Source organism: Trichomycterus rosablanca, chromosome 13, assembly GCF_030014385.1.
Source record: "Trichomycterus rosablanca isolate fTriRos1 chromosome 13, fTriRos1.hap1, whole genome shotgun sequence".
Taxonomy (NCBI): domain Eukaryota; kingdom Metazoa; phylum Chordata; class Actinopteri; order Siluriformes; family Trichomycteridae; genus Trichomycterus; species Trichomycterus rosablanca.
The window spans coordinates 21298864-21325620 of record NC_086000.1 but is presented as its reverse complement, the minus strand read 5'-3'; the positions used below and the strand labels follow the sequence as shown (position 1 = coordinate 21325620).

At 37.6% G+C, this 26757-nt stretch overlaps 1 protein-coding gene across 1 annotated transcript; it reads right to left on the bottom strand.

Annotated features, from left to right (window-relative positions):
- Positions 1-24926, bottom strand: mgaa (MAX dimerization protein MGA a). The gene is made up of 26 exons (XM_063007385.1): positions 24814-24926; positions 20973-22119; positions 18503-20375; positions 18308-18380; positions 18104-18214; positions 17103-17228; positions 16501-16599; positions 15680-16398; positions 14663-14945; positions 14392-14576; positions 13424-13531; positions 13277-13316; positions 12682-13109; positions 12282-12519; positions 11794-12015; positions 10953-11174; positions 9504-9779; positions 7516-8378; positions 7304-7431; positions 4313-4358; positions 4071-4208; positions 3872-3983; positions 2493-2861; positions 1980-2096; positions 1768-1887; positions 1-1272 (listed from the first exon to the last, which is right to left on the bottom strand). Exons 2-26 carry the CDS (start codon positions 22049-22051, stop codon positions 467-469), a joined length of 8781 nt encoding a protein of 2926 aa, XP_062863455.1. The 5' UTR covers positions 22052-22119; positions 24814-24926; the 3' UTR covers positions 1-466.
- Between the last annotated feature and the right edge of the window lie 1831 nt (positions 24927-26757).

The following is a 26757-nucleotide window of genomic DNA, read 5'->3' as shown; positions in this document are numbered from 1 at the left end:
TAGCATGCACTGTATTTTTGCTGTTTTTATTTACATACAGTGGGTTAAATGTCATGGTCCTATATCAGTGTTAGACATTTACAATTGAAACTCAATCATTTTTTCCAAATTATTTGTATCAACAGATAACAAACTTTACATTATTATATACAAAACTATGCGCAGATTGGTAATTTCATTAAACTATTGACACCTTTAAAAAATAAAGAACAGAACATTTTAAAGACACCCATCTAACCAAAGCACACCTCCTTATTCTGCTCCTACAAAATACGAGATAAAAGCTTTGGATTTAATAAAGGCACATTATGTAGTTCTTGATGAAGAAGGAATATGAAATGTATTAAAAACAAATAAATAGCAGTCCTATGTTACAAAACTATATACTAATATACAATGATGACACAGCAAACTTCCCTGATCATGTGGTCACTATACATGAAGACTATGAAGACTAGTTAATATTTCAATGAGTTTTATGGACATGAAGACTGGTAGCTTTAGGTTTCCCTGCTTCCAGAGTCTTTAGCCCCAAAGGAGCAAGCTTAGGCATGGGCCGCCATGATACATTTGCCTGGTTTTTCATAGAGTCCATGCTGGTAGTCCCTCCAACTTTCATCTGAAGCAGAGGGGGTGGAGATGGATTTGGTTTAACATTACATGCTGGGACTTGAAAATTACTGCTACTTTCTGCTGGTTCTGATTGTATTAAATTACAAGGGAAGTCATGTTCATTAACTTTAGATGGGATATTACTTGTTTCCTCATCCTTTGAGATAGATGTAAGATCCTCATCTAGTTTGAGGAACAGAGGGCTGAGAGAGCATTCATCTAAGTTCACATCTTTTTCAGTAAGCTGGCTTGTCATTGGATCTTTCGCCTCAGTAGATCTCTGAGGTTCTTCCTCCGGCTTTAATGTCTCATTGTTCATCTGCTGGTTAAGAAAAACAAGCTCATCAAGCAGCGACATCAGACTTTCATTTTCTTGCTCACTGTTAGGAGTGCTACTTCCTTCTTTTGGTTTAGTTAAAGCATCAACTGTACTTTGCTCAAGTTTTTTAGGTACAACATTTGAAGGCAGTTGGTCCAGGTGTGCTTCAATAAAAGGGGCATTCTGCTGTGCCTGTATAGGTGCTGGATTACTTGTTGTCTGTGTCTGGTCTCCAACTGGAATTTCTGTGTTTTGCAAAACAGCGGAAGATGGGTTGACCGGATCTTTCGGTGCTACCAAAGAAACCACTCTGGCAATCTTAGGGAGGTTTAAGTTTTTAACTGCAAATAAGAGAACATTGGTTAAAATAATTGTTACCATAACACTTAGAACATAAAATTTGTTACTTATAAGTATACTTGTTAACAGTTATAGTCAGTCATTGCAACAAAATGATTTTTTTCTCTATTTTTATTACTCAATCAAATATATTCCAATTCTTGATTGTGCCTCTGCTGCTTGCACAACCACCGATCTGATCAAGGTGAGCTGGATCACCACACATGCCCTCCAACATGTGCCAAATCTGCAGCCACGTCCTACCACCTGCAAGTGTTGGGTTCCCACACAGAGCTGTGTTAAATACCAGCTGTGTGTGTGCAACCCCCTTCCCACACACCCACAAAAAATGGTCACTAAGCATCTGTAAATTTATAACATTTTCAATATTATACAATTATTAGTTGCTATTACCTGATGCTATGATAAATTTTATTGTCCTGGATGAAAATCTTAATAAACAAATAAAACATTTCTAGTCAAATGCTTTAGGCTACCTGGTGTGGTGCTGTTAAGAGGGCTGTCGGTGGGCTTAACTTGTGGCTGAAAAACGTGTGGATTCTCCACACGTATCGGATGAGCAAAATAAGGAACGGATATTGAGACAGCTGCAACCCCTTGGGTAAAGAAAAAAAACATTTTGTTAAACATGAGATCATCACTCATTGTATGCATTTAAATTAGTTAATGAACACGTTTGAGGACTAACCTGGTGTGGTTGGTTGGTTGTTAATAGGCTGAATAGGGTTGTTTATAAGAATTATCTGACTGGATGGAATAATGGGATTGGAAGTAATCCCCAGTGGAATCACTTGAGGAACAATTACTGAAAAAACAAAATAACAGTGTGAACAACAGACTGACTTTTAGAGAGAAAAGCACTGCATTCATATGATCCTAAAACTAAAGACTAGGAAATGTTATTCCAAGCTTGAATGAATCACCATAAGGTACCCCAAAACTATTTCCAACTTCTTTTAGATGATTCTTGATTATATAGAATGCTACCAACATAGCATTTAAAATACTTTCTAAGCACATAAACCAAAAAATATTGAAGGACTCTTTTTTTGCACTCAGATCAGATTTGAGCTGTCTATCTAAACCATAAATGTTCAGAGCTTAAGCATCCTGAGCAAACTCATTAAAACCTTAAATGATTAAGTAAAACTTATCATGTTTAACATGTAACGCATCACTATCTATCGCTCACAAGACTAACCTTGCTCTGAAACCTTGGTCTCAGGTATTCTGCGAGACAGAATGTTGGGCCTTGTTCTTTCACGTTGTGCTTCAACTGGTTTAGCTAATGGAAGATTGTTTTGTAGCTGTGTTGTTGGATTAAAAGTTGATGAATTCATAACACTTAAGGTACTGGCTGACTGAGTGGGTCCAAGTGAATCATCTTTTCTTATTTGCTGGGATTGCACACTTTTCTGTGTGCTGATACTAAGATCTGCTTGTGTGAAGTTCTGATCCCTCGGTGTAGATTTTGGAAGACTGACATAATTTGATTTGTCTTCGATTCCCAGAGATTTCCCTTTAGCAATGAGTTCATTCAACTTCTTATGGATGGACTCCTCAGACTTTCCTGGGAAATAGAACACAGCAGCACTAGTTAATGAGAGAAACATGGTAGCATACAGCAACGAATGTAAAAGAAAATGAATAACATATCCCACTGTTTGGCTAATAACTTACTGGCCATGTGATATAACCTAAAAGCTGGTTTATGCTTTCTGTGTTTTATCAAAACAACGTGTAATACACAAAAATGATGCTGATTGTAAAAGTAAGTGCTTTTACACTCTGGCACTCATTTTAAACTTGAGTCTGTTGACTTGAAAAATACATGTGTGAAACCAGTTTTCAGCTGTGATCTCTGTTCTGCCTAAAAACAAATGCTAGATTTATGTAAACACAGACTCACCATTTTATTAGGTTAACCTCTCTTGTATGTGCATTCATTTGCCTTCATACGTTTTTTTATTTGTACAATCACTCCTGTAACCCACCTGTTGCTGTCACATCCCTCTACCTCATATATCAATAAAAAGGGACCCAATTCTTAGCACAGCAATGACACTATTAAAATAATAACACAGAACTGAGAGCTGTCCTGGTACAGGTATAAGTGATTTAGGTGCAGAATTATTATTGAGCTCTTTAAACACCTCACTGTTAGTGCTCCAACCAATGTTATAAAGTCAATAGCATCCTGTGATTACAGGTCAACCACTGATAGAAGTTTAGTTAACATACACTGTGCATTAAAAATAGCTAGGGTCTGTATTTGTACACCTACACAGTGTGCTTTTAGGGTATGTGGGCTTAACCAGCAGCCAGTATGACACATACTTCCAGGTCACCAACATGTTAATGTCATTGCAGTGCTGAGCAGTGTACCCTCCCAAATTATACCTGATTAGTGGCGATATGTATATGCAAAAATTTTGAAGTCCTTTTCAAATTGTTTTCTTAATTTTCTTACTTTAATTGTACATTAATTATGGGAAATCAACTTAAATCGCATTTTTTGCAAATTATATGGCTTTTTTAAAGCCTGCCAATCTAGAAAAAAACATAATGGAGGCAGGTTACCTGATAAGCGGGATGCTTTATCAAGAAAGTGTGATCTTTTCTCTTGCATCTTGTTCTGCATTTTCTGCAGGTCATCTCTTTGTTGATTAAGAGACCTAATCTCTTTAAGTGCCTAAAAATAAAGACCAATTCTGACATATAATAAAAGCATTTCAGTATTATTTATGAAATTTTTTTGTCAAATGCATGTTTAACCTACCAGTTTTAGCAACTTTATGTTGGGAATTTTAGGATCTTCAACATAGAGAGTTTGCATCAGCTTGTCAAAGCTATTTTTCAAAGCACTTCGTCGCTTTCTTTCTTTCTTCACCTTCTGCCTTCTAAATTTCATAATGTCCTAAAAAACAGTTTATAGTCATGCAAACGCACTGTAGAGAGTGTGCTAGAGTTAAATATGCCAAACAATAGGAACATAAGACAGATGACAAAACAAAGACATACTGATTTTTCATTTTCACTCTCCTCTGATGAAGAGTCATCTTGATGGCTGTTAAATAAAAAACAAAACAAAATTAATCTATATGCTGCTTAATGTTTAGTAAGGTTATACAAAGTGACAAAGTTCACAATGCATAATCAAGTATTTTGTAGACTTTTTTGTAGTTCAAATCCTGATAATAATAATCTAAAATTGATTATAAAAATGTAATAGTGCTCAGAGGTGGGACAACCCATGAATTGTTGATTTGGTGGCCAAGACTCATTAATGCCAGAGGAATTAAGCCTATGGCATCTGGTACAGACCAACAGAACTTAAAATTGCAGATAATTGTAATACAGGTGATGATGTGAATGTCACAACACACAGTGCATCTAACCCTTCTCTATATGTGGCTGCCCATGCTAACTCCAGTCTGCCATTAAAGGCATCTACAATGGGCATGCAGGCATCAGTACTGGACACTGGTGTACTGGAAGAAGGTTGAATGGTCAGATGAGTCCTGTTTTGCCCATTAACGTCAAAATAGGTGAAGATCAAAACTCAGCTCTACCTTTCCGACTGGGTTGGGCGGCAGTATGAAAAATGTTTGGCTGTTGTTCACGGGCTTAGGGGTAGAGTCGGAGCATAGGTCCTCATAACTGGTACAACTGCGGCCCCTGCTGGTTGACTGACGGTGCCTGCACAGGGCTGAGGAATAACATTGAGGGGGGTGTGACCCTCCGTGCGCAGTGTCTCTCGGTGTATGAACTCTGCTCGTGCAGGTGAAAAATGCAGGCTGTACTGATTGCGTGCCGGAGGGGGCGCAAGTCAGTTGAGAGGCGTCCTCAGTCAGCGGCAAAAGGGTCGAATCAGTAGAGGACACAATCAGGGTAATTGGACACGATTAGAATGGGGATAAGAGTTGGGGGAAAAAAGTGAGGAAAAAATAGATTAAAAAAAAAAAAAAATAGGTGAAGATCACACTTATTTTTGACCTTAGTCTTCCTGTAGTTCAGTAAGTGCACTTTTATTGCTTAGAGAAAGTCTTGTGTATATATATATGTGTATATATACAGTGTATCACAAAAGTGAGTACACCCCTCACATTTCTGCAGATATTTAAGTATATCTTTTCATGGGACAACACTGACAAAATGACACTTTGACACAATGAAAAGTAGTCTGTGTGCAGCTTATATAACAGTGTAAATTTATTCTTCCCTCAAAATAACTCAATATACAGCCATTAATGTCTAAACCACCGGCAACAAAAGTGAGTACACCCCTTAGTGAAAGTTCCTGAAGTGTCAATATTTTGTGTGGCCATCATTATTTCCCAGAACTGCCTTAACTCTCCTGGGCATGGAGTTTACCAGAGCTTCACAGGTTGCCACTGGAATGCTTTTCCACTCCTCCATGACGACATCACGGAGCTGGCGGATATTCGAGACTTTGCGCTCCTCCACCTTCCGCTTGAGGATGCCCCAAAGATGTTCTATTGGGTTTAGGTCTGGAGACATGCTTGGCCAGTCCATCACCTTTACCCTCAGCCTCTTCAATAAAGCAGTGGTCGTCTTAGAGGTGTGTTTGGGGTCATTATCATGCTGGAACACTGCCCTGCGACCCAGTTTCCGGAGGGAGGGGATCATGCTCTGCTTCAGTATTTCACAGTACATATTGGAGTTCATGTGTCCCTCAATGAAATGTAACTCCCCAACACCTGCTGCACTCATGCAGCCCCAGACCATGGCATTCCCACCACCATGCTTGACTGTAGGCATGACACACTTATCTTTGTACTCCTCACCTGATTGCCGCCACACATGCTTGAGACCATCTGAACCAAACAAATTAATCTTGGTCTCATCAGACCATAGGACATGGTTCCAGTAATCCATGTCCTTTGTTGACATGTCTTCAGCAAACTGTTTGCGGGCTTTCTTGTGTAGAGATTTCAGAAGAGGCTTCCTTCTGGGGTGACAGCCATGCAGACCAATTTGATGTAGTGTGCGGCGTATGGTCTGAGCACTGACAGGCTGACCCCCCACCTTTTCAATCTCTGCAGCAATGCTGACAGCACTCCTGCGCCTATCTTTCAAAGACAGCAGTTGGATGTGACGCTGAGCACGTGCACTCAGCTTCTTTGGACGACCAACGCGAGGTCTGTTCTGAGTGGACCCTGCTCTTTAAAAACGCTGGATGATCTTGGCCACTGTGCTGCAGCTCAGTTTCAGGGTGTTGGCAATCTTCTTGTAGCCTTGGCCATCTTCATGTAGCGCAACAGTTCGTCTTTTAGGATCCTCAGAGAGTTCTTTGCCATGAGGTGCCATGTTGGAACTTTCAGTGACCAGTATGAGAGAGTGTGAGAGCTGTACTACTAAATTGAACACACCTGCTCCCTATGCACACCTGAGACCTAGTAACACTAACGAGTCACATGACATTTTGGAGGGAAAATGACAAGCAGTGCTCAATTTGGACATTTAGAGGTGTAGTCTCTTAGGGGTGTACTCACTTTTGTTGCCGGTGGTTTAGACATTAATGGCTGTATATTGAGTTATTTTAAGGGAAGAATAAATTTACACTGTTATATAAGCTGCACACAGACTACTTTTCATTGTGTCAGTGTCATTTTGTCAGTGTTGTCCCATGAAAAGATATACTTAAATATCTGCAGAAATTTGAGGGGTGTACTCACTTTTGTGATACACTGTATATATATATATATATATATATATATATATATATATATATATATATATAGTCTTCTATATACTGTATTTTAGAAAGAAATCAAGTCATTGTTTTGTAAATGCAATCAGTAAAAACAGAGCCAAGAACTTTTCATAATATTTGTGGGCTCCACAAAAAAGCCATGTTTTGGATAAAATATCTTAAGCAAAACTGACCATACAAGGTCAGACAAAAATTTTGTTTTGTTAGTCTAACGTTAGCAGTGAAAAATGTTGTCAATTTTTTTTGTATTAAACACATCTAGTTTAGCAACTTACCTTACTTGCCGCGTCATTTCAAGAGTTGTTGTGAATTCTTTAGGCCCTTCCTTAATCGTTTCTATATCAACCAGCTCATCATCTAAAGAATCTTGTCTCTCTATATTTATTTTTTCCCTATTAGAACCCTGAAAAGTAAGACAATGTTTAATAAATGCAGAGTAGAACTTACAAATAAGTTACAAAAAATGATTATCTGTTTGATCCCTTACAGTGACTGTGTGACACAGGTCCTCCTCGGCACTGAATTCAGCAGTCTCAGTTTCATCATACATCTCTGAATCTTCAGTTAATTCTGAGCATTCTGATTTAATCTCCACTTGCTCTATATATGATCCTGTGTTCCCTCCCCCACCACTCTCAGTGCCTAGGACAACATATTTGACATTGGTTTCTTGCTCCTGCTTAATAGGAACCATTTCCAATGACTCCTGTTTGAGAGTGTTATATGCAGAGCTAACTTTCATATCAGCAGTCTTCTCAGGTGATGTGGTAGTTTTTGTCTCATGAGTGTACGAGTGGTCTGCAAAAACCACCTCATTGGATGATTTTGAGCAATGAAATGGTTTAATATTTTGTTCTTCACTTGAAATTGAGCTGATCTGGATGGAGTCGTCTGATTTTTGAACATCTTGACTCTCCTGGGTTATGCAGCTTTGGGGAGCAAGCTGGATGAAGCCTTGATCAGGGAGAACATCCAAAGAGCTTTGATCTGATGCAGTTGAATTAATGATTTTGAAATCCTGCACTACTTTGGTGGTTTCATCATTTTGAGGAACAATTCTGACAGTACTTGTGTCAGTATTACTAAGAAACTTTGGGAGTATTTTTACTGTTCCAGGCTGACTTGTAAACAACAAGCAACTGGAGCCAGAAAGAGAGGTGACTGGTTTTGTAGCTACTGTTGAGGTGATGGTTGAAGTAACATTTTCTGTTGCAGTTCTGTGTATTGATGGCAGATTTTGAACTTGTGGCATAGCAGAGGAAGGTGTGGGTGAGGTGACAGTAGTGAAGGCAGTACTGCCAGGCTTACTTAATGGGACTGTGTTAGGAGTTGGTAAACGGATAACATAAGCTGAAAAACAAAATGCACAAAATCAGTCAGATCATTATGTTGGATACATAAGTCATATTGACCTGTAGGTTCAAAATTCATACTATAAACTAAATACATTTCTATCATATGCAAGAATTTAAACAGAAACATACTTATTGGCCTTTTTTAGTGGGTAGGCTAATAAACTGAAAGTAGATTTACTAGTTAAGACATTTAAAATTTAAATCTTCAACATTCATCATTCTATTAACTGCAAGAATATGCATGCTGACAAAATCACAGCTGTCACGGTCATGACAAATGAAGCCAAATTAAGTTATGGATCCCTTGTGTCATTTTTGCTAGTGTGGTCTATGATTATGTTTTTAATACCGTTCTGCATTTTCACAACGTGAACATACTAAATTCCTGTGTGCATTCTGGCGACCTCTGTCGATTGTATGACATCATTGCAGGAATCAGATGGTTGCAAACTTGCATACGCCTCCCTTACAGCGAATAAATCCGCACAAGCCTCAGCCAGTAGAGAGGACCATGCTATACTGTTTGTACCAGAGCCCCAAGCAAATAGTAGGAATTCATGTTCCCTATCCTGCCTTTTCTCCCTCAGACACAGCCAATTCTGTCTGTTGAGCACCCAGATGCTCCGGTGCCAGACTGCTGTGGAGTTTGCCGTCTTTTTAATAAATAAATAAAAATTTTCCAATGTATTGTTTGAAGTTTCCAGTGACAGTTTAATTTTTTTGAGAAAATGTGCTTTAGATTGTATTTAATGCAATGATGTATAATACAGTGTTGAATACAAATTTCTATCTTTAAAGTTATAATTGTCTGTTAAAGTGGTTCTCAAACTTCTTAGAACAAGTTCCACTTTTTGGTGGTACACAACATTCTATCTCGCTCTTTCTCTCTCACACACACACACGCACGCACGAGCCTCTTTAGCACTGTGCTATTTCAATACTGACACTGATCTAAAGTGTACAAATTTGCACAAACTTGAAAACAAAACACTAAACTTAAATAATGCAGTCTTTATAAGCTTGATGATAATGTGATAATAATAGGTGGTTATTACATTGTCATTTTTTGTATTAAATGTTATTAATTCTGTAGTATTTAGTTCAAATTTTTAACACTTACATTGTTTAGGCATGACAAAATTAGGTTTGAGGGCTTTAAACTGGCTGAGGGGCATTAGTTGAATTAGCTTGCCACTAGAATCACGGCACAAGAAGTTTCCATTAGCTGCTTTAAACGCCATCATCTTCTGACCAGGAACGGGTGGGGTAGACAGATTTACAGGCTGCATCAACCTGACTCCAGCACTAGGAAGAGCTCCAGAAGGTCCAGTAGCACAGACTGTGGCCGTATCCTTTGGTTTAGCTGATCCAGATTTGGGAATTATTACCTTAATCACTACAATATGGACAAAATAAAGAACAAGACCAATTCATTACAAATCCGTAGAGCACCGACAATATCACCAAGCTGTAGTAACACCTGCTGTTTGTAAGTGAACATTCATAAGCAAAATCCCATCAATTTAATGGGATTTAATCACTTGTTTTGCAATGTACGTAGATCTACGGTGCAAATTCATTTCACAAGAAAAACTTTGATCAAAGCTCATCAAATTTGAACCTTATTCAAATCCAAAACTGTTCAGCTAAATAGACATCCAATGGACTAATGTTAGCAGTATGTTGACACTTTTTATAATACTATCCAATAAAACTATGACTTATTCAGCATTCCCAACCAACTCAATACAACCATGGAATTACTTTTTTTTTTTTCTTTCTTCAGTTTGTCAATCTATGCATTTTTATTTAACCTACTGTGCTTTTCTGTATGCCAGGCTTTAATTTAGTACATCCAAATTAATTTAACAATATTTGCAAAGCTGAAAAAAACTGAATTTATACTTAAAGCTAAATAAGTTGTGGCTGTGCTAAAATGTTAATTATTTTAGTTGAAAATCACAAACCTGAATAGGACCAGGGCCAATATTTAAGCAAACACAAACAGCAAGTTTTTGGTGTGACTGCAACATTAGCATATGCAAATATTTACTGGCAGGTAGGTTTTCTTCTATATTAAAGGGATACTTTGGTTAAAATGAATTAAATATTGCTATATCAGCCATTCAATTTCATTTACAATATTTGGACCCGGTTATGGGCAAAACCCTGCTATGGACTGTTGCCCTGTCAGGGTATCCCTGATTTGTGCCCACTGTTTCTGGTGGAAAGGGAGCCACCACAACCCAGACCAGGATAAAGTTATTGATGAAAATTAAAGACAGATAATTTCAGTCAGATATCAAAGCATTGATTTTGACCTTTTGTTTAATGACCATCCCCAAACAGACTGTCATTCAGCATTAAACATCACACACTTCTCTCAAACAGATCTTAAGTAGATTTGAATATGTAATTTAAACAATTTTTTCTGCTACGCATTTCAGTAATTTGATCATCACATTTATATCAGAATAAAGCAGACTAAACACCTGCAAATATGCAAAAACATATCTAAAGTAATCTCAAACATTGAGCAATTAAACTACAGTAATAAAGTTGGGTGTACCTTTAGTGACAGGTAGAGCAGATGGCTGAGAGACCATATTTGTTTTTGGAGATATGCTAGAAGAAACTGAGACCCCTGTGGCCATGTTCATTGCAGAAGAAGAAGGTATGATGACCTTTTTAATTGTGCTCTGCAACAGAGGTGCACTACTGCCAGGTAGCGTTTGCTTCTGGGAATTTATCACAATCTGGGCATTGTCTGTTCCCAGTGATGACTTGGCACCTGTACAAAATAAGACATGCATATGTGGTCAAGATTATTGGCATTCTTGATTGTTTAGTACAAAAAACTGGAAAATAAGGGGAAAAACTGAAAACAATGCCAGGACACGATAATGGCACCATTTGTTCAGTTTGAAAAAAGAATAAAATCAGTCAAAGCTGTGATTAAAACATGTCCAATACATAGACATTTACTACTAAAGGCATTGGCTTTTTTGTACTAAAGAATTAAAAGTGCCAGTAATGTTGTCTACAACTGCAGGACTTATATAATACTATTTGTCATGTATTTTCATATATTGTCATACTTACATACCTATCCATAGCCTGGCTTAGCCTTAGTTATTTATAGTCTGAATCAATAGTGTTAAATGTAATTCAAACTACCCAAGCATGTTTTAAACATTTTAGTGAATTAGATTTGCTACACTTAGGTCTAGAATAAATAAAGGTGTATAAAATAGTGTATCTGATGCATTAAAAAGCTATAAAAAGGAGGAGAGTGTAATTAATGCAAAACACTTAAAACTAACTATAGTACTGTATAAACTAGTGCTGAGAACTTGAAGAAATATCTACATGTGCACTTGACCTCAGTAGCAACAATATACAGTAGATACCTGTGTTGACTGATGAAGACCCAGCATCTATTATTGCTTTTGGAGTTGTGGTAGGGGAAACTGAGACCACAGTGGCTCCAGTCACCAGTGAAGGAGGGTTAATAATATTTTTAATTTGATTCTGCAATGGTGGTGTACTTTCGCTGGGCAGCTTCGGCTGCTGGGAATTAACCTGGTTAAACACAGCCTGGGCAAAATCTGCTCCCAACAGAGGTTTGGTCACTGTACAAATGACACAATTGCAAATGTTAAACCTCTTGGTATCATTTCTTTAATATTGTTTATGCTTCATGTTATGTAATTTTACCATTTCACCATGAATGTACAAGGGTTCTTCAAAAAGTTTCTGCATTTTTTTATTTCAAAAACAAATGACATCACTTTTCTACATGGTCACCTTCCAATGCATTTTTCCCAACGTCATACCAACTTTTTAATGCCAAAAAATTTTTTTGGTGGAGCACGTAGCTTAACCAGTTATGACTTACCTGTGGGCACAACTGATATAACAGTAGAAGAAAGTGTAGTGGTAACAGATGTTGTTGTTGGCACACTGGTGGGGGTAGTAGTAATTGGTGTAGGAGCAGCTGTGACTAAGACCTTAGTGGCAGGTTTGTTAGCAGGGCATGCTCTCCCTGTGATGTAAGCAGCTAGTCTGTTGGCTGGGTGCAAAGCCCCCATCTTGCCCAGTTCAAGCTTGGCTTGTGGATATGGTTTTCCATTAACCTATAATAAACAGAATCACAAACTGAGTTTAAAAGCAAAGTTTTGTTAGTCACATTTTTTTTTTTAGATAAAATACTTCAAAGCTGCAGTCACAACCAATTTAACCGTTTTTAGGTTGTGTGTGAACTTGGTTTGATCAGGTTGGAAGTAATATCTGCTTACCAATATTTGGCCAGAGGCACCAGGAGTTTTTTTCTTAGCTTGTAGCAAACCGGCAGGAGTGACCATAGAGAGAAGGGGAAGGCCTTTCACCTTGCTTTTCCCTATGGTATTAATCAACTGGGCTTCCAACTGCTTTGTCCTCTTATCCATAATCTGCTCTTCACTTTCCTTAAGCTTAGGCTGGCAGATGGCTACTCTGTACGTGATAGTGGACCCTTCTTTTGTCTCCTTGGATAAAGTCTTTGATATGAGTTTGATTTGGAACTTGCCAATCCAGAAGGGATGGTCCAGACGATCCTGTGTCATATGCTCACACAATGTGTGCAGGATGTTTTCTGTGTTGCCTTCAGTTGCCAAGCTGCATTTGGACACAATTTCTAGTCGTTTGGCAGAACCAGACTGGGTGGATGGCCTTCCTTCTTCCTTTTCTACAACAGCATTGCCAACAACATAGTAAAGAGTTTAGAAATAACTAAATAGAATTAAGTGATAATCATTTTAAAATGTTACTATACAAAGATCTAATAACAAAATGGATGATGACTAATGTTGTAGACGCATAGTAAATCGCCATTTATTGTGTTTGTATACAGACCTTGTAGCAAATGGTGTGAACTTAGCTTTGAAGAGTCGTCCTACAAACAAAGGAAACCTCATCAGATTCAGCCAGGTAATTGTTTTTGTACGTTAGTTATTTTTAGGAATAATTTGCAACACTAATATATGTTTATTAGTGACTTACCTTCATGCCTGTTTGTCTAGAAGATAGTTTTTTCCAGTAAAATGGCCTCACACGGGCACAGTCCTGCCAGCTTTCTTGATCTTCAACAATTCTCAAATCTTTTTCGATCTAAACAACAGAATGTTCAAAAGAAGGATACTAAAGCTTTTATACCATTTTCACTTAAATAAAAACAAAGAAAGCAGATCATTTATTTATTCAGCTAGTACAGGTCACTGCTCTATAGTGTGCATGCTCTGTGTCCCAATTAGAGGTGGCCAACAATGCAAAATTTCCACAAGTGTAATCACAATTACTACATCATGTAAAACAATTTACACAATCTAAAATAATTACAACATGACTAAAGGCATTATTAAATTTAAATTATAATGGCAGAGTTACTTGCTTATATTGATAGATTGTGCTTCTGCAGGACAGACTACACAGTGCATATTATATAAATATGTATGTGTGAGCTAAAATTATTCACAGTTATTTTATGTTTAGGTGTTTATAAAATAATTGACAGGCTCAAATATTTAAAAAACTGTTGTAATACATACTACAATACTTAATGTTCTGTGAGGTTTCCTGACAAGTAACAAAGAACCGGAAGCAAAATGCTAGCACCACATTTTATACACTTTTAAATGTCACATTAAAAAAATTCGGAATGAAAAGAGGAAGCGGTGTTCCCAAGCCTGGATAAAAATAAGGAGGGTCATGTAAGGAAGGGTATGCTATGCCAAAAAACAGAGGGCAGCCAAAAAAAAATTGCTGACTTGTTTAAATTACTGCAATAACATCCACAATAATCATTGCATGAAAACTGCATTGTTAGACTGAGTTTCTGATTATTCAGTTAATCATTGTATCAAAACTGCATTGTTAGACTGAGTTTCTGAATATTCAGTTGCTCACATAACATGTAGTACAATGTGATAACTGAAATGCACGTGCTAACTAAGTAGTTTAAGGATACTTACTTTACTAAGTACAGGATGAGAAATGCTTTCCACATTTTGCTGCTGCTCTGGTGATAACAGTGGAAGATCTAAAGGCCTGGTAGTAGAGGGACTGAAAAGTCTATCTGAATCCGAGTCACAGTTTTGGTCCCATAATTTTTTCACATGTGCAGCCGGCTCAGGTGCTCCTTCAGGTTCGAATAGAACTGCAGTTTAAAAACACAGCAACAATTATGCATTGTAATATATCATTTCTTATTAGAAATCTTCTACCTGATGTAAGCAAACTCACTGTAGGACATCCGCTTTTTACTCTTCTTTAGTTTCTTTTCCTTTTTCTTGGAATTATTTAGCTGTAAGGGCAAATCGTTTGAAACTTTATCTGTTGCAGGACTTTTCAAAAGGACTTTATGTCGAAGGCAGTTACAACGCAACATGCACTGAAATTTGTGGCAATGATGCTGTCGCCTCTGATGACTCAGACTAGCACAAACACACCCCAACCGACAAAAGTCATTGAGACATGGAGGTGCACGTCTTTTTATGATGGTAGAGGAGCTTTTTTCCATTGGACCCTATGATTCCAAAAAGCAAGAGACAGAATTAAAAATTACTCAAGCTTTAAATGAAAAACTTTAATGTACAACAGCAAGTTGTATAAAAACACAGAGAGCTGGGTTTACAAACACATATTTGACATCCAAAAATGAATTAATGCATGTTGATGGTTTGTTGTAAATTTGCTCGTGAACAGAATATTTTTACATATCACTAAAAAACAACAAACTACATACACATATGGTGGCATTTTAATTGATACATTTATTACAGTAAAGTTTGAAATTCATGTGGCTTACTCAATACAGAAACAAAAAACAGACCTAAAAAAAATCAGCACATTCAAGTGTGGTCTCACTGCAGGGTCTAATGCAGTTACCAATGTTGTTACCCTGTGCAGATATACGCAAGGGTTTCCAAACGCATCTATGCGAGCCTTAAATGCTTTGGTAGTACAATGTGTTTGTTGGATATAAACTTTTAAGCCAGAAAAGGTTTTGCAGCCCTTGGCAATTGACAATTATGACAACAATAATATTTAAAGTATTTAAAGCAGCTTTAAAGAAAAACATTGCATTAGTTACATTAATTGGGGGTTGATATTCTTGAGTATGTGATTAGCTTATAGATGGCTACATCAGGGTGCATTTGGTTAAAGAGTTAAAGAGTTCACTTTTTTAATAAATGCTATAATGATTTAAACGGATGTCAAAAATGTCCTTATAAACACAGACTTAAGCTTACCACACACCTCTGCTGTAATGAGGCAGGATAGAGCAATGGCTGCCCGTTCCTCAGTGATGTAGGTACGATGTCTCCCCTCCCAGACAGCACCATCCTCTATGTCCATAAGTTTAACCAGAGTTTTGTTCAGCATTAACCTGCGCCCTCCAGCCAGGCTTGAACCATGGGTGCTAGAAGAGTTCTGTACCAAGGGAGCCACAGAGGAGCTACCCTCGACAGGCTTTTCAATAAGCTGTGCAGAAGCTTGTGAGGTCTTGGATCCTGTCTTTGTTTTGATTTTGTCAGATTCTTCGTTTTGCGACAAGCTATAACCAGCTGATGACTCACTGGATGCTGATTTTGTAGCAGACCTAGCAGATTTCTTTAAAGAGCTTTCCTTTACATTTGTGGCCAACTGCTTGTCTTTGTTGTCTGATGGCTTTTTGGCAGCAGATTTCTTTGATTTTTCCTGTGACATGACAACCTTCTTGTTTTTCCATTTTTTAGGAGTGCTTTTTGTTGCAGTGGAAGACTTGAAGGTGTCCGCTGGAGGAGTCTGTTTTTTTAAAACACTGTCCAAAGTACGAACATAGCTTGTGCTTTTGGTGGGCATCTCGTAGGCCACCGGACTGAACTGAGAAGCCTGTGAAAAGCTGGTTACTCTCTCATCAATAAGCCTGCCTTCACTTTCCAAGTACTCATCAAGCATGTCACTACAGAAAGCAGAGAGGTTCTTTTGCCCAGCATCTGAGAAAGTGGTAATTAAACAAAACACAGTTATAAGGAGAGTCACAGATCAGTAAACAGCAAATAAAATGACATTTCTTACAATGAGGTGAAATAATTTACCTCCAGGAAAAGATGAAGAGTTCGTGGTGGCAAACTTATCTTTCCATCCTTTAATTTTAGTCAAATCAGTTGTTTTTCCTGTCCTAGAAACAAAGGAAACTGGAAACAAAAATATGATTAAACAAACATACACACATACGCACAATATGGGCAAAGGTATTTGGACACCTGACCATGAACTTGAAATGGGACATCCCATTTCAAATACAAATGGTATTAAAATAGAGAGCCCACTATGTTATTTTTTAACACAACAGCCACTCTTCAGAGAAGGCTTCTCACAAGATTTTTAAGTATGTCTGTGGAAATTTGTGCCCATTCAGTCAAAAGAGCATTTGTATGGCTGGGCACTGATGTTTGTATGGCTGGGCACTGATGTCAAGAAAGCCTCGAAGTTCCAGGCCAGGGCTCTGTGCAGGCCACTGGAGTTTCTTTAAACCACACTTTTCTTCACATCTTTATAGACCTTGCTTTATGCACAGGAGCACAGGTATACTGGAACAGGAAAAACCTTGCCTAAACTGTTGCTGCAAAGTTGGAAGAAGGGGTGTCTTAATACTTTTGTCCATATAGTCCATATATATATATACATATTCCCTTACACTGTGATGAGCAACTTCCTGAGCTTTCATCTGGCAAGACAGCAGGTAAAGGAATAGGCAAGCAAACACCCAGATACTGCAGATCTATGGCTAGAGAATGATTCAGCAGGTTCAACTTCAGGCCGACTGTAAACATAAAATTTAAATTTACAATTAGATAACACTTTTAAGGGTAAAATAACATGATAATTATTTTGAGTGGGTATTGAAGGGGAATGATAAGTTGATTTATTATACCTTGTTTATTTTGATAAAATCAATGTTTACCATATAGCAAGACATTATATTTACATCAACTGAGTCTTATACTGAGCACTTAAGGATGAGGACAATGCTGAAGCACCCAACAGTAGCCTTTTGCCAAGTGTGGGGACTGAGCTCATTGCAAGTGCAAGGATGGAATAGAACCTAGACAGGGTACTACAATACTTACTTTTAACCAGGGGCAATTTAGAGAGGTAAAGTTAATTACCAGCATGTTTGGGGGAGAAAGAAGTAAATAATATGTCTTAATGTTTCTGTGTAACTATGATTGCTATGAATATGCCCTAGTATATGTCTTAGTATATAATAGCTGGCTTTAAAGTTGTTTTAGTTGGCTATTTCAAGTTAAGCAGAAAGATCAGTGGTTTTTGACATAGCTAATTGTTTTGCTAAAGTGTTTTTAAAATGAAAAAAAAAAAAAATAATTCTCAAAAAATTTTAAGCAAATATTCCTCATGTAAAAGCCCCCCTCCCTAATGTCCTAAAATGTCCCAAAATGATTGGAACTGTTTGACTGCCATAAATACTCAAACCTGGTAACTACAGCAGTCAAATTTCAACATTAGACTAAACTGAATAATTATAAAATGAATCCACAAAGTTGAATCAGTTCATCTGGACACAAGTTTGTGTCCAGATGAACTGTGTCCAGATGAACTGATTCAACTTTGTGGATTTGTGTACCTGGATTATTGAGCATGCATCAACAGATAAAATGAATATAAATGAAATGTCACCTGCTTGCAGCACTGGGTGGATGACCTGTCTGTGCCTCATTATTTTTAAGTCGCCTAAAAGGTGCTTTTCGAGAGCATTAATTCTTTTCTTTACATCAGGAGTTACTTCCCCTATTTGAACAAATAAGCAGAATGAATGAACAAAAAAGACAAATCAAAGCGAAAGACATTAGTGACACATAACAATTGTTTTCCCTTATTTACCTTCTGCGTTTCCTGATTTTTGTTGTAAAACCCTTTCTCCAGCTTGATCTCCAAGATGAATTTTGAGTGCTTTCTGTTTTAAGAAAGAATTCATAGTTTTTTAGAACATGTTTAAGAACACCATTTACAAATAAGTAATTATTTTTATGATTTTACATACGTGAATAATATAACAAAAACATTAAGTCCAGTTACCTTTGACTTAAATGAAACAAACAACTGACCCTCCACATCTTCAAGGCTGGGCTGCAATGGGACCGCTGTAGGGCCTTCCATTAGTATTGTATCTTCACTTATCTTTGGCTTTGCACCTTGTCTATGTTTCAACTTGTTTCTTTTGCCAGCAATATTCTTTGATGGCTGTTTAATTGTCGTTGGGATATCGGAAACAAAGGAAATGACAGCATTGGAGGTTACCTCCTTATTGACACAATGAACTACCGGAGCTCTCTCTTCAGTAAGCAATACACATTGAAGGTGTATAGGGTCTTCCATTACATCTGTATCTTGACTCAGCTGTGACGTTCCACATGTGTTATGTATCACTTCGGATTTGAGGCTTGTACTCTGTTCAGAAATTACAGGACAGATCACTTTCATACCATTAACAGACGCAGTTGTGTCTCCAGAAGGCTCTTTAGTTGTAAAAGGTAAAGTGTCTTCAGTTACTTCTGTGTCTTCACCCAATTTGGATTTTTCATCTTCTACATGCTTTGCCTGAAGTTGTGGGCTTGTAATGTCCTGGATTGACTTTTTGATTTCCATTGGGATACAAGTGTCAGGGGATACGACATGAGTGACTGCCTCCATACTAACACTAACAATTGATGGAACTGTGTCTTTAGAAAGATCCATTGCTGGGACAGCTGCTGTGTCTTCAGTCACTTTTGGTTTTATGTTTGTAGTAGTATGCAAGGACTGTTTGAGTTTCTTTGAAGTATCAGGAGGAATTACAGGAGATGTCTCTTCACATCTGACACTATAAACTGCTGGAATACATTCCTCGGAGTCTCTAGATCTATTTAGAAAACTTCCTGGTAATGGGTCTGGCAACACAATAAGTGGGCTTGGTCTAGTCGAAGACAAATAAGATGGAAATGGGTTTAGTACCTTTCTACGAGGAATTGGTCTATCAGAGAACATGCTTGGTGGAAAAGGATCAGGAGATGAGGGAGCTGAGCTTGGTGGACTCTCATCTGGAGACAATGGGTCATGTAATGAGGAGGACATGGTGACATCTGATGATAGAGGCTGTGCAATAGTCTCTGGAGCACGTTCAGGAAAAACAACTGTACTGGAGTTCATGTCGGGTTCATGAGTGGATTCATAGGTGGGAACATTACTGTGTTCAGGTTCATTAAGAGAAGCATCAGGTGTGGTAGCACAAACAGCTTCAGAAGCAGAGCTCTGTGCAGTATCCGCTAAGGCATTAGGTATGATGGGTAAGGCAATTGTAGGGTCAGAGTCTGAAGTAGTGTTACAGGATTCATTAGTGTGTGATGATGAACTACAGGTTTCAGATTTTGACACTGATCTACTAGGCCTCGTTTTTGACTTCAGCTGTTGTAGAAATAATGCAAGGAGAGGCAGTGGTACTGGTTCAGCCCGCTTCTTCTTCACTTTATCTCCACAGTCCAGAGGTTTTCCAGCAGATTGTGAAGTTTCCTTACTATTATCATTTTCAGCTGGAACTGATGTTTCATTCAACGTTGTGGCCACAATTTCATTTATAGGTGTGCTGGAAGTTTGTTCTGAATAGTTGCACTGCTTATTGGTTGTATTTATCATGGATGAGTCTGTAGATTCAAACATTGCCACTGGTTTCTCTGTTATACTGTGATTTGTAACATTAGTAATAGTCCTGTTGATTACATTTGTGTCAGGACTACTGGCAAAAGCATCATCTGAAAGGTTTTCAGATTTACAGTCCACGGTTCCTGTCTCCAGACAAGTATTATTTTGCTGGTCATTGACATCAGGAACCTTCTCAGAGGATATCCTTTGTACCTTAACATGAGCATTCTTAATTAATTCAGACAGCCCTTCTGGCCATGGACGTTTCCTATTGCTGAAATAAAAAAAAGAATGTTTTCTATTGCGCACAAACTAATAATCAAGTAGCATATTTAACCTCTCATCAGAAAAAACAAGACTATTTTAATTCTTCATAAACCCTGAATTGACACCACATTTAAACAACACATTTGGTCTGGCTGGCCTCTCACAGCATGCTGTGGCTACTGTAAACTAGCGGCCTTTGACTTATTAAGTATGTTTAAGAGGGTGGGTGCTAATCTGTAGCCCTCCTTAACCAGCAGTGGGTGGGAAAGCTACAAGGAATTAGAAATTATTTTGGTGGCAGATGATTTTCATCACTGCAATGAAACAAACATAAACAGAGTCACCTTTTTTTAAACTTTTTGTTACAAGGTGTAAAATCACTAATCATTTAAATAAAAATATTTTCAAAAGGAAAAAAAGATTATGCAAGCCACTAGAGGCCAGCTTCCAGTATGAATTCAGGTAGGTGGCATTTTATAGCAATAAAAGTAAAAATGTACATTAAATACCATTCACTAATTAATGTCTTTAATAAAATATTCAACCATCAAAACAATTTGCAAATATTAAAATATGATCATCTAAGGAAAGGTCAAATACTTACCTAGAATTTCTCTCAGGCTCAGAGTCCATGAGACTATTACCATGAACAGTTTTAAGGTCCCCATTAGCAGGAACCTTGTCAACTGCATTCCTCTTGGCAAACAATGATTTAAGATTATTTAATGTAGTATTCTGGCTGGATCTGGCCTCACTCTCCAATTTTTCAGTGGAAGGTCCATTTTTAGGCTTGCCGGATCGGCTGTTGTTAGCATCCTCTCTGAAACCCTTGGCAAAAGGGTTGTAGTCAATTTTTAGCTGGGTAATAGATAAATTCTGGTAGGCTGTGACAGCAAAAAATTCTGTTTGTGGAAAGTTAAATGTTGTAACATCAGGTTCGTTCAGCTGCACTAAATCCACAACTTTATCTGCTGGTATTATGTGAAGCCGGGGAAGGTACCTATGCATAGAATTTATTGAAATGTTCCCCTCTTTGTCCGAGTGGTTGTTGGTAAGCTTTAGTTTGTAAAAGGAAACAGGATTTTGCATCCAGTCGAAGCCAGTAGCTGGGGAGTCAGGATGTACAAAAGAGCTTGGACTATGCGGTTCAGCTTTCCCATTGGTCTCCCATTGTCTGTCACTCCATTTGTATCGGTAATTGTCCACTGGGTGCATGTCCATTACTAACATATATCTCTGGAAAGGTTCCAACCCAGATACACGGAAACGGCAATATGGAAACATTCGACGGCCTTGTTTAGTCAGAATCATCTCAGTCTGGCATCTAAAAAACTCATTCCACATATTATTGTTGTCTAAAGTAACAGTGATGTCATTGCAAGTAGCCTCAGCTGGGAAGTTACTTTCTTGACTACTGGTGTCTGTAGCAGCCACTGATGCCAAAGGCATTTTATTAAATGACATTTTATTAAAGATTGTTGAACTTGAGCCAGTAGTGGATTTTCCCACAGGGCTGGATTCCTTTTTAACCAATAGTGTGTGGATGTCCTGACTTCCACCAACAGGATTTAACTGCTGAAGGACAACAAACAATGAGCAAGCCGAAGTTTGGGGTGCTAAAGTAGATTTGGTTGTACCCTCTGGATGAAGCACCATCATGGCCTGCTTATGTGTAATGGCCATGGGATTGAGGAGTCATCTGGAGAGCTTCTAACTCCCCTACATCTGGATATATCTGATTTATCCAGTTTCTGTAAGAAAAAAATTAAATATGAAGATCAGTTAAGAGACATAGATCATAATCAGTAACTACAACAGTTACATTAAACCAGGCATACATAATTTACAGATGATTGTAGCATATTTGTTCTAAAACAGCTCACAACTATTAATAAGACCTTAAGACCCTAAGTTTAAATACTTCCCTTCAGTATTGCATATGTAAACAGTGTATGAACAAATATTAATATGAAAAATAAACAATCAAAAATCATACCGGTTAAAGTTCACATCTCACTTTCTGAATGAAACATTAAGATTTGTACCTATACAAACATAAAAATTTGTATATTCACAATCTGACTTAATAACTCACCTCTGCTTTAGGTGTAGTCAGCACATGTTTTTTCTTGAGTGGTTCTTAATTACATTTTAATTAAAAAAAAATATTACTTACAAGAAAAACCATTAAGACTAGCAGGTAGACAGCTACAGCTGAGGCAGAAAATGTGAAACTCTAAAACTACTAAAAGAAATGCCCTTTTATTTTTTACTTAATCATCTTGTTTTAACGGTCACTAACACAATCTGACACAATCCTGGTTGAAAGGATAATTCCCAATGTGTACATCTAATTTAAGCCTTATTATTATTCCAAAAAAAGATTTTATGTGTTATGTGCTTTAAATTAAGTCGTTATCAGTTGAAGTATTTTAGATTAGCAGAACATTTTGTTAATACTGCCATGTCACAATTTTTCACCCACTGTATTGCTGATCTCAAAACCTACTGCTAGTCTATATATTTTGTACTCTTTGCAGTATGGGACTAGATAGAACACTTTGAATCCAGTTTTTTTCTACTTCCTAATGAGACTTGGGTGTAGTAGGTGGTGCCATGTTAAATTGTGATTAATCATGTTATATTTCCTTTATTACATAAATAATTCATTTGATTGCTTGGCCGATAATGTAGCACTCTGGGGTAAGTCATGGTATGGCATTTGTAGAAGTGGCTAGGTGACTTTCCACTACATTACCACAATATCAAAAAGTCTACTACAGAAACTACACCTTCTGGCAAAATGCCAGGAGGAGGCATATGGCATTTTATATGGCAGATAGTACCAGAAACCAAATAAGTCTAAAAGCTATTTTGCATACAGTTGCACATGGCACCTTGCATGGTCATTTAAAAACAAATACTACCTTAATTTAGTAGCTAACTAAACTTTAGCTGAGAAAAGATTACCTGTTGTTATAATAACAACCAACATTGTACTATAATGTTTGTCAACTAGACTTAAGTAAATATCTGTATCTTTCAAACTACTTACTCAACAGTTGAAAAAAGGAATAGTGAACTGCACAAGATTTTTATTTTTCTGTGAATACATCAACTACACTTGAACTAATTAACAAGTAGCATCATGCCTAAAAAAAATTAGGTTATAAAAACATAATGTTCTGAAGAAACACTATCCATATGATCGGCAGTATTCAGAATCAAGATGACATATTAAAGTTTACTGTTCAAGTCATCATTAAGTTCCCATCCAGTTATAATAGCCATATTTTTTTTTACCTTAGCAAACAAAGTGGATATGTTTTAGTTATAACATTCATAAGGGGAAAATATTTCTATTATTGCTCATTCCATGCCTATAAATGTGTTGGTTTAGCCAACAGCTGAGAAAGAACTAGCTTTAAACCAACATAATAAACTGTATGTTAACTATTTTTGCAACTATTACATTCCTTGCAAAGTATCTTCAATTTGCCCAGTTGTGACAAATCCAGCATTTGAGATATTGGCACATGTTCATTTGTATCTTGCATCAAGTCAAGTCAAGTCAACTTTATTTATATAGCGCTTTTTACAATAGACATTGTCTCAAAGCAACTTTACAAAATCCAGGACCAACAGATACAAAAAAAACCCTCTTTTTCATCACACTTTGACATCAACATTTACATTCATGCAAACATAGCCATAGCCATAGCCCCAGCCTCAAGCAAAGAATTGCTGTTGCATTACCATGTGGAAAAAAATCCAAGATCATACGAGTACATTATGTTGTGGTTCTGCCCTACATTTACATTTGCAGCACTAAGCACATGGTTTTATTCAAAGCAACTTGAAATTGACTGAATACAATTCAAGCAATTTAGGGATAAGGGCCTTGCTCAGAGGCTCAACTGTGGAAAGTGTTTTTTTGACGGTGGTGAGACTTGAACTGGCAACTTTTTGATTACTATTCCAGTACCTTAACTGCTGCCACTAACCAATACTATGTATTGATTCCTGTTATGAGTAAGCCAGTTATGCAAGCATGTATGTATGATCCTCTCTAGGCCTTTGGAACCATTGGTCTAGTGTCTACACTTAAGTATGGTGTCAAGAATATTTATGGATTACTGTGACCATATTCTAGCTATATCAGCCAGTTAGCAAGTTTCAATGCAAACATGCAAACATTTACTGTGTATTTAAGTACTGTTCAACAACATGAATGCTTGTTTGAAATAAAAAGCCATGTCTATGAACTCAGTTTTGTATTCTGCTTCCCTTCAATTGGAAGATGCCTAGTTTTAAAGCAACAAAATAAGGCAGCCCAGCTCTATTTAATCCTCAATATGTACAATTGAATAAAGCTTTTTGGGTAGTAAGTGATGTGGGTGTGATCATTTGCATCCCGAAAGAACAAAAGCAGAAGCTGAAGTCACCTTTAAGTGAGGAACGTCGAGTTATTTTCGCCAGCGTTGCATGTATCTCTTTACAAGGCCGACGGAGGATCGCGCGGCGCGTGCACGACCAACTGTGTGGAATGGCGGGTGAATCAGACGCGAGCGAGGAATTGGACAAACACAAACCGCGCGCTGCAGTTAGCGTGCTCGTATCGTCAGTAGACTCGTGCTTACACTAATACTGAAGTACCGCTCTTGTATGAATGCATATATTTAGCTTTTCATTTCCGCTCTGCGTTCCGCTCGAAAATGATTACGCTGTACGTCTCACCCTCGAAGTGTGCGTGCATGTCATGACGCACGACGTCATCACTCTAAACGGAACAGGCGCATTTGCGCACGTTCTCGTGCGCAGCCTCAAACTAACGGCACGACGTTTAAAAAACAGCGGATTCGTGCAGTGCGCATGCGTTTACTTAACACTTCGCGACTTTAATGTAGGATCAGGGTTTTTACGCACTTTTGAAGTGACACTGGATCAAACCGACCAGGCTGGCAGACTGTAACTGACTTGTTATTAAGACAAAGGGACGAAGCTTTTTGAAATAAGTATAAACCAACCTGTTGTTGACAGTGCTACCCTCCGAGCCACCATGACACCCTGCTATTCCAAATAAAAAAAGACCATAAATTACCATTGTAATCACGCATATCTAGATAGATCTAATGCAAATAGATGGATGTCAGTGTGGGTCTTTTTATAGTAGATTTGATCAATTTGAAGTGGTTTAAGCTAAATGCAATAGATTAATAAATATAAATGCACTTCAGTACATTTACCTTTGATGTGTACTCTCAGTCTTTGTCATCCCTAGTGGTTGTAATGTATTTACTTTATGATACTTTGTGACGATTTTAACCCATTAAAGCAATATTTTTGCTTGAATGTGGCGTTTAATGCCTCATTTATAGTTCTTATGTTCATTTATTGGTACTACCTGAAAGTATGTATGATGTGATGAAGTAGTTTGTTTGAAAACAAAATGAAGGAATCCAAAAGAGGATTTGTACTTTTTTTCCAAAAATCAAAGCAAGAGCAGTTATACCTTACTTCTCTAGAAAATACCATGTAGAAATTATGTGCCAGCCACAAAATAGTTTCAAGCATATCTGGCCGATTCAATTCACACCAGGCTATAGAATTTACCCACAAACACCAGTTTGCTTTTTAATTTATGTCAAGCACATCCATCTAAACCCACTTACTACTATACTACTTTCCACTGGGTTACAAAACCAAACCTTGGTATAGTTTTCTACATCGCGGAATCTTGCTGAACAATGCTAGTTGTTGTTGCTACATCCCTAGTGGTCCTTTTCGTCCAGCTTTCAGTTTACTTCCGACAGAACTTGCTTCTTGAAATTTGGCACAAGTACTTCAGTGTCAGCTATGATCCACTATGACAATCATACCTGTCAAGTCTCCCGTTTTGGCCGGGAAACTACCGTATTTTACCCCTCTTTCCCACCGTCCTCCCGTATTAGTATTTTCCCGTAAATTTCCCGTATTATATTATAATTTTAAAAAACATTCCTGTGCCTCTCCAAACTGAAATGTCACTAACCTCCACTGGGTGGCAGTTCTCGCGAGGTTAGTGCGGACAGCGGGAACAAACCTGGAACAGGGAGAGATGGATGGATGCAAGGAGAGAGAGGGCATTCCTGCCAAAAAAGTAAAGACTGCATGTAAATATCTAGAGAAATGGGACATCGAATTTACCTTTCTAAAGAGAAGAAAATAAAATGTGTTTCACTTAGACAAGCAATGTGTATATTTGCTGAAAATATGTAAAATAAATAAATGTGCTTCAATTCCCTTTTGTGTTTTCATTTAGGCTGTATTATAAGAATTACATATGTAGGAATGTCCACAGCATTTCAGTGTCAACAAAGGTAGGCCTATCAGATTCTGATCATCTAATT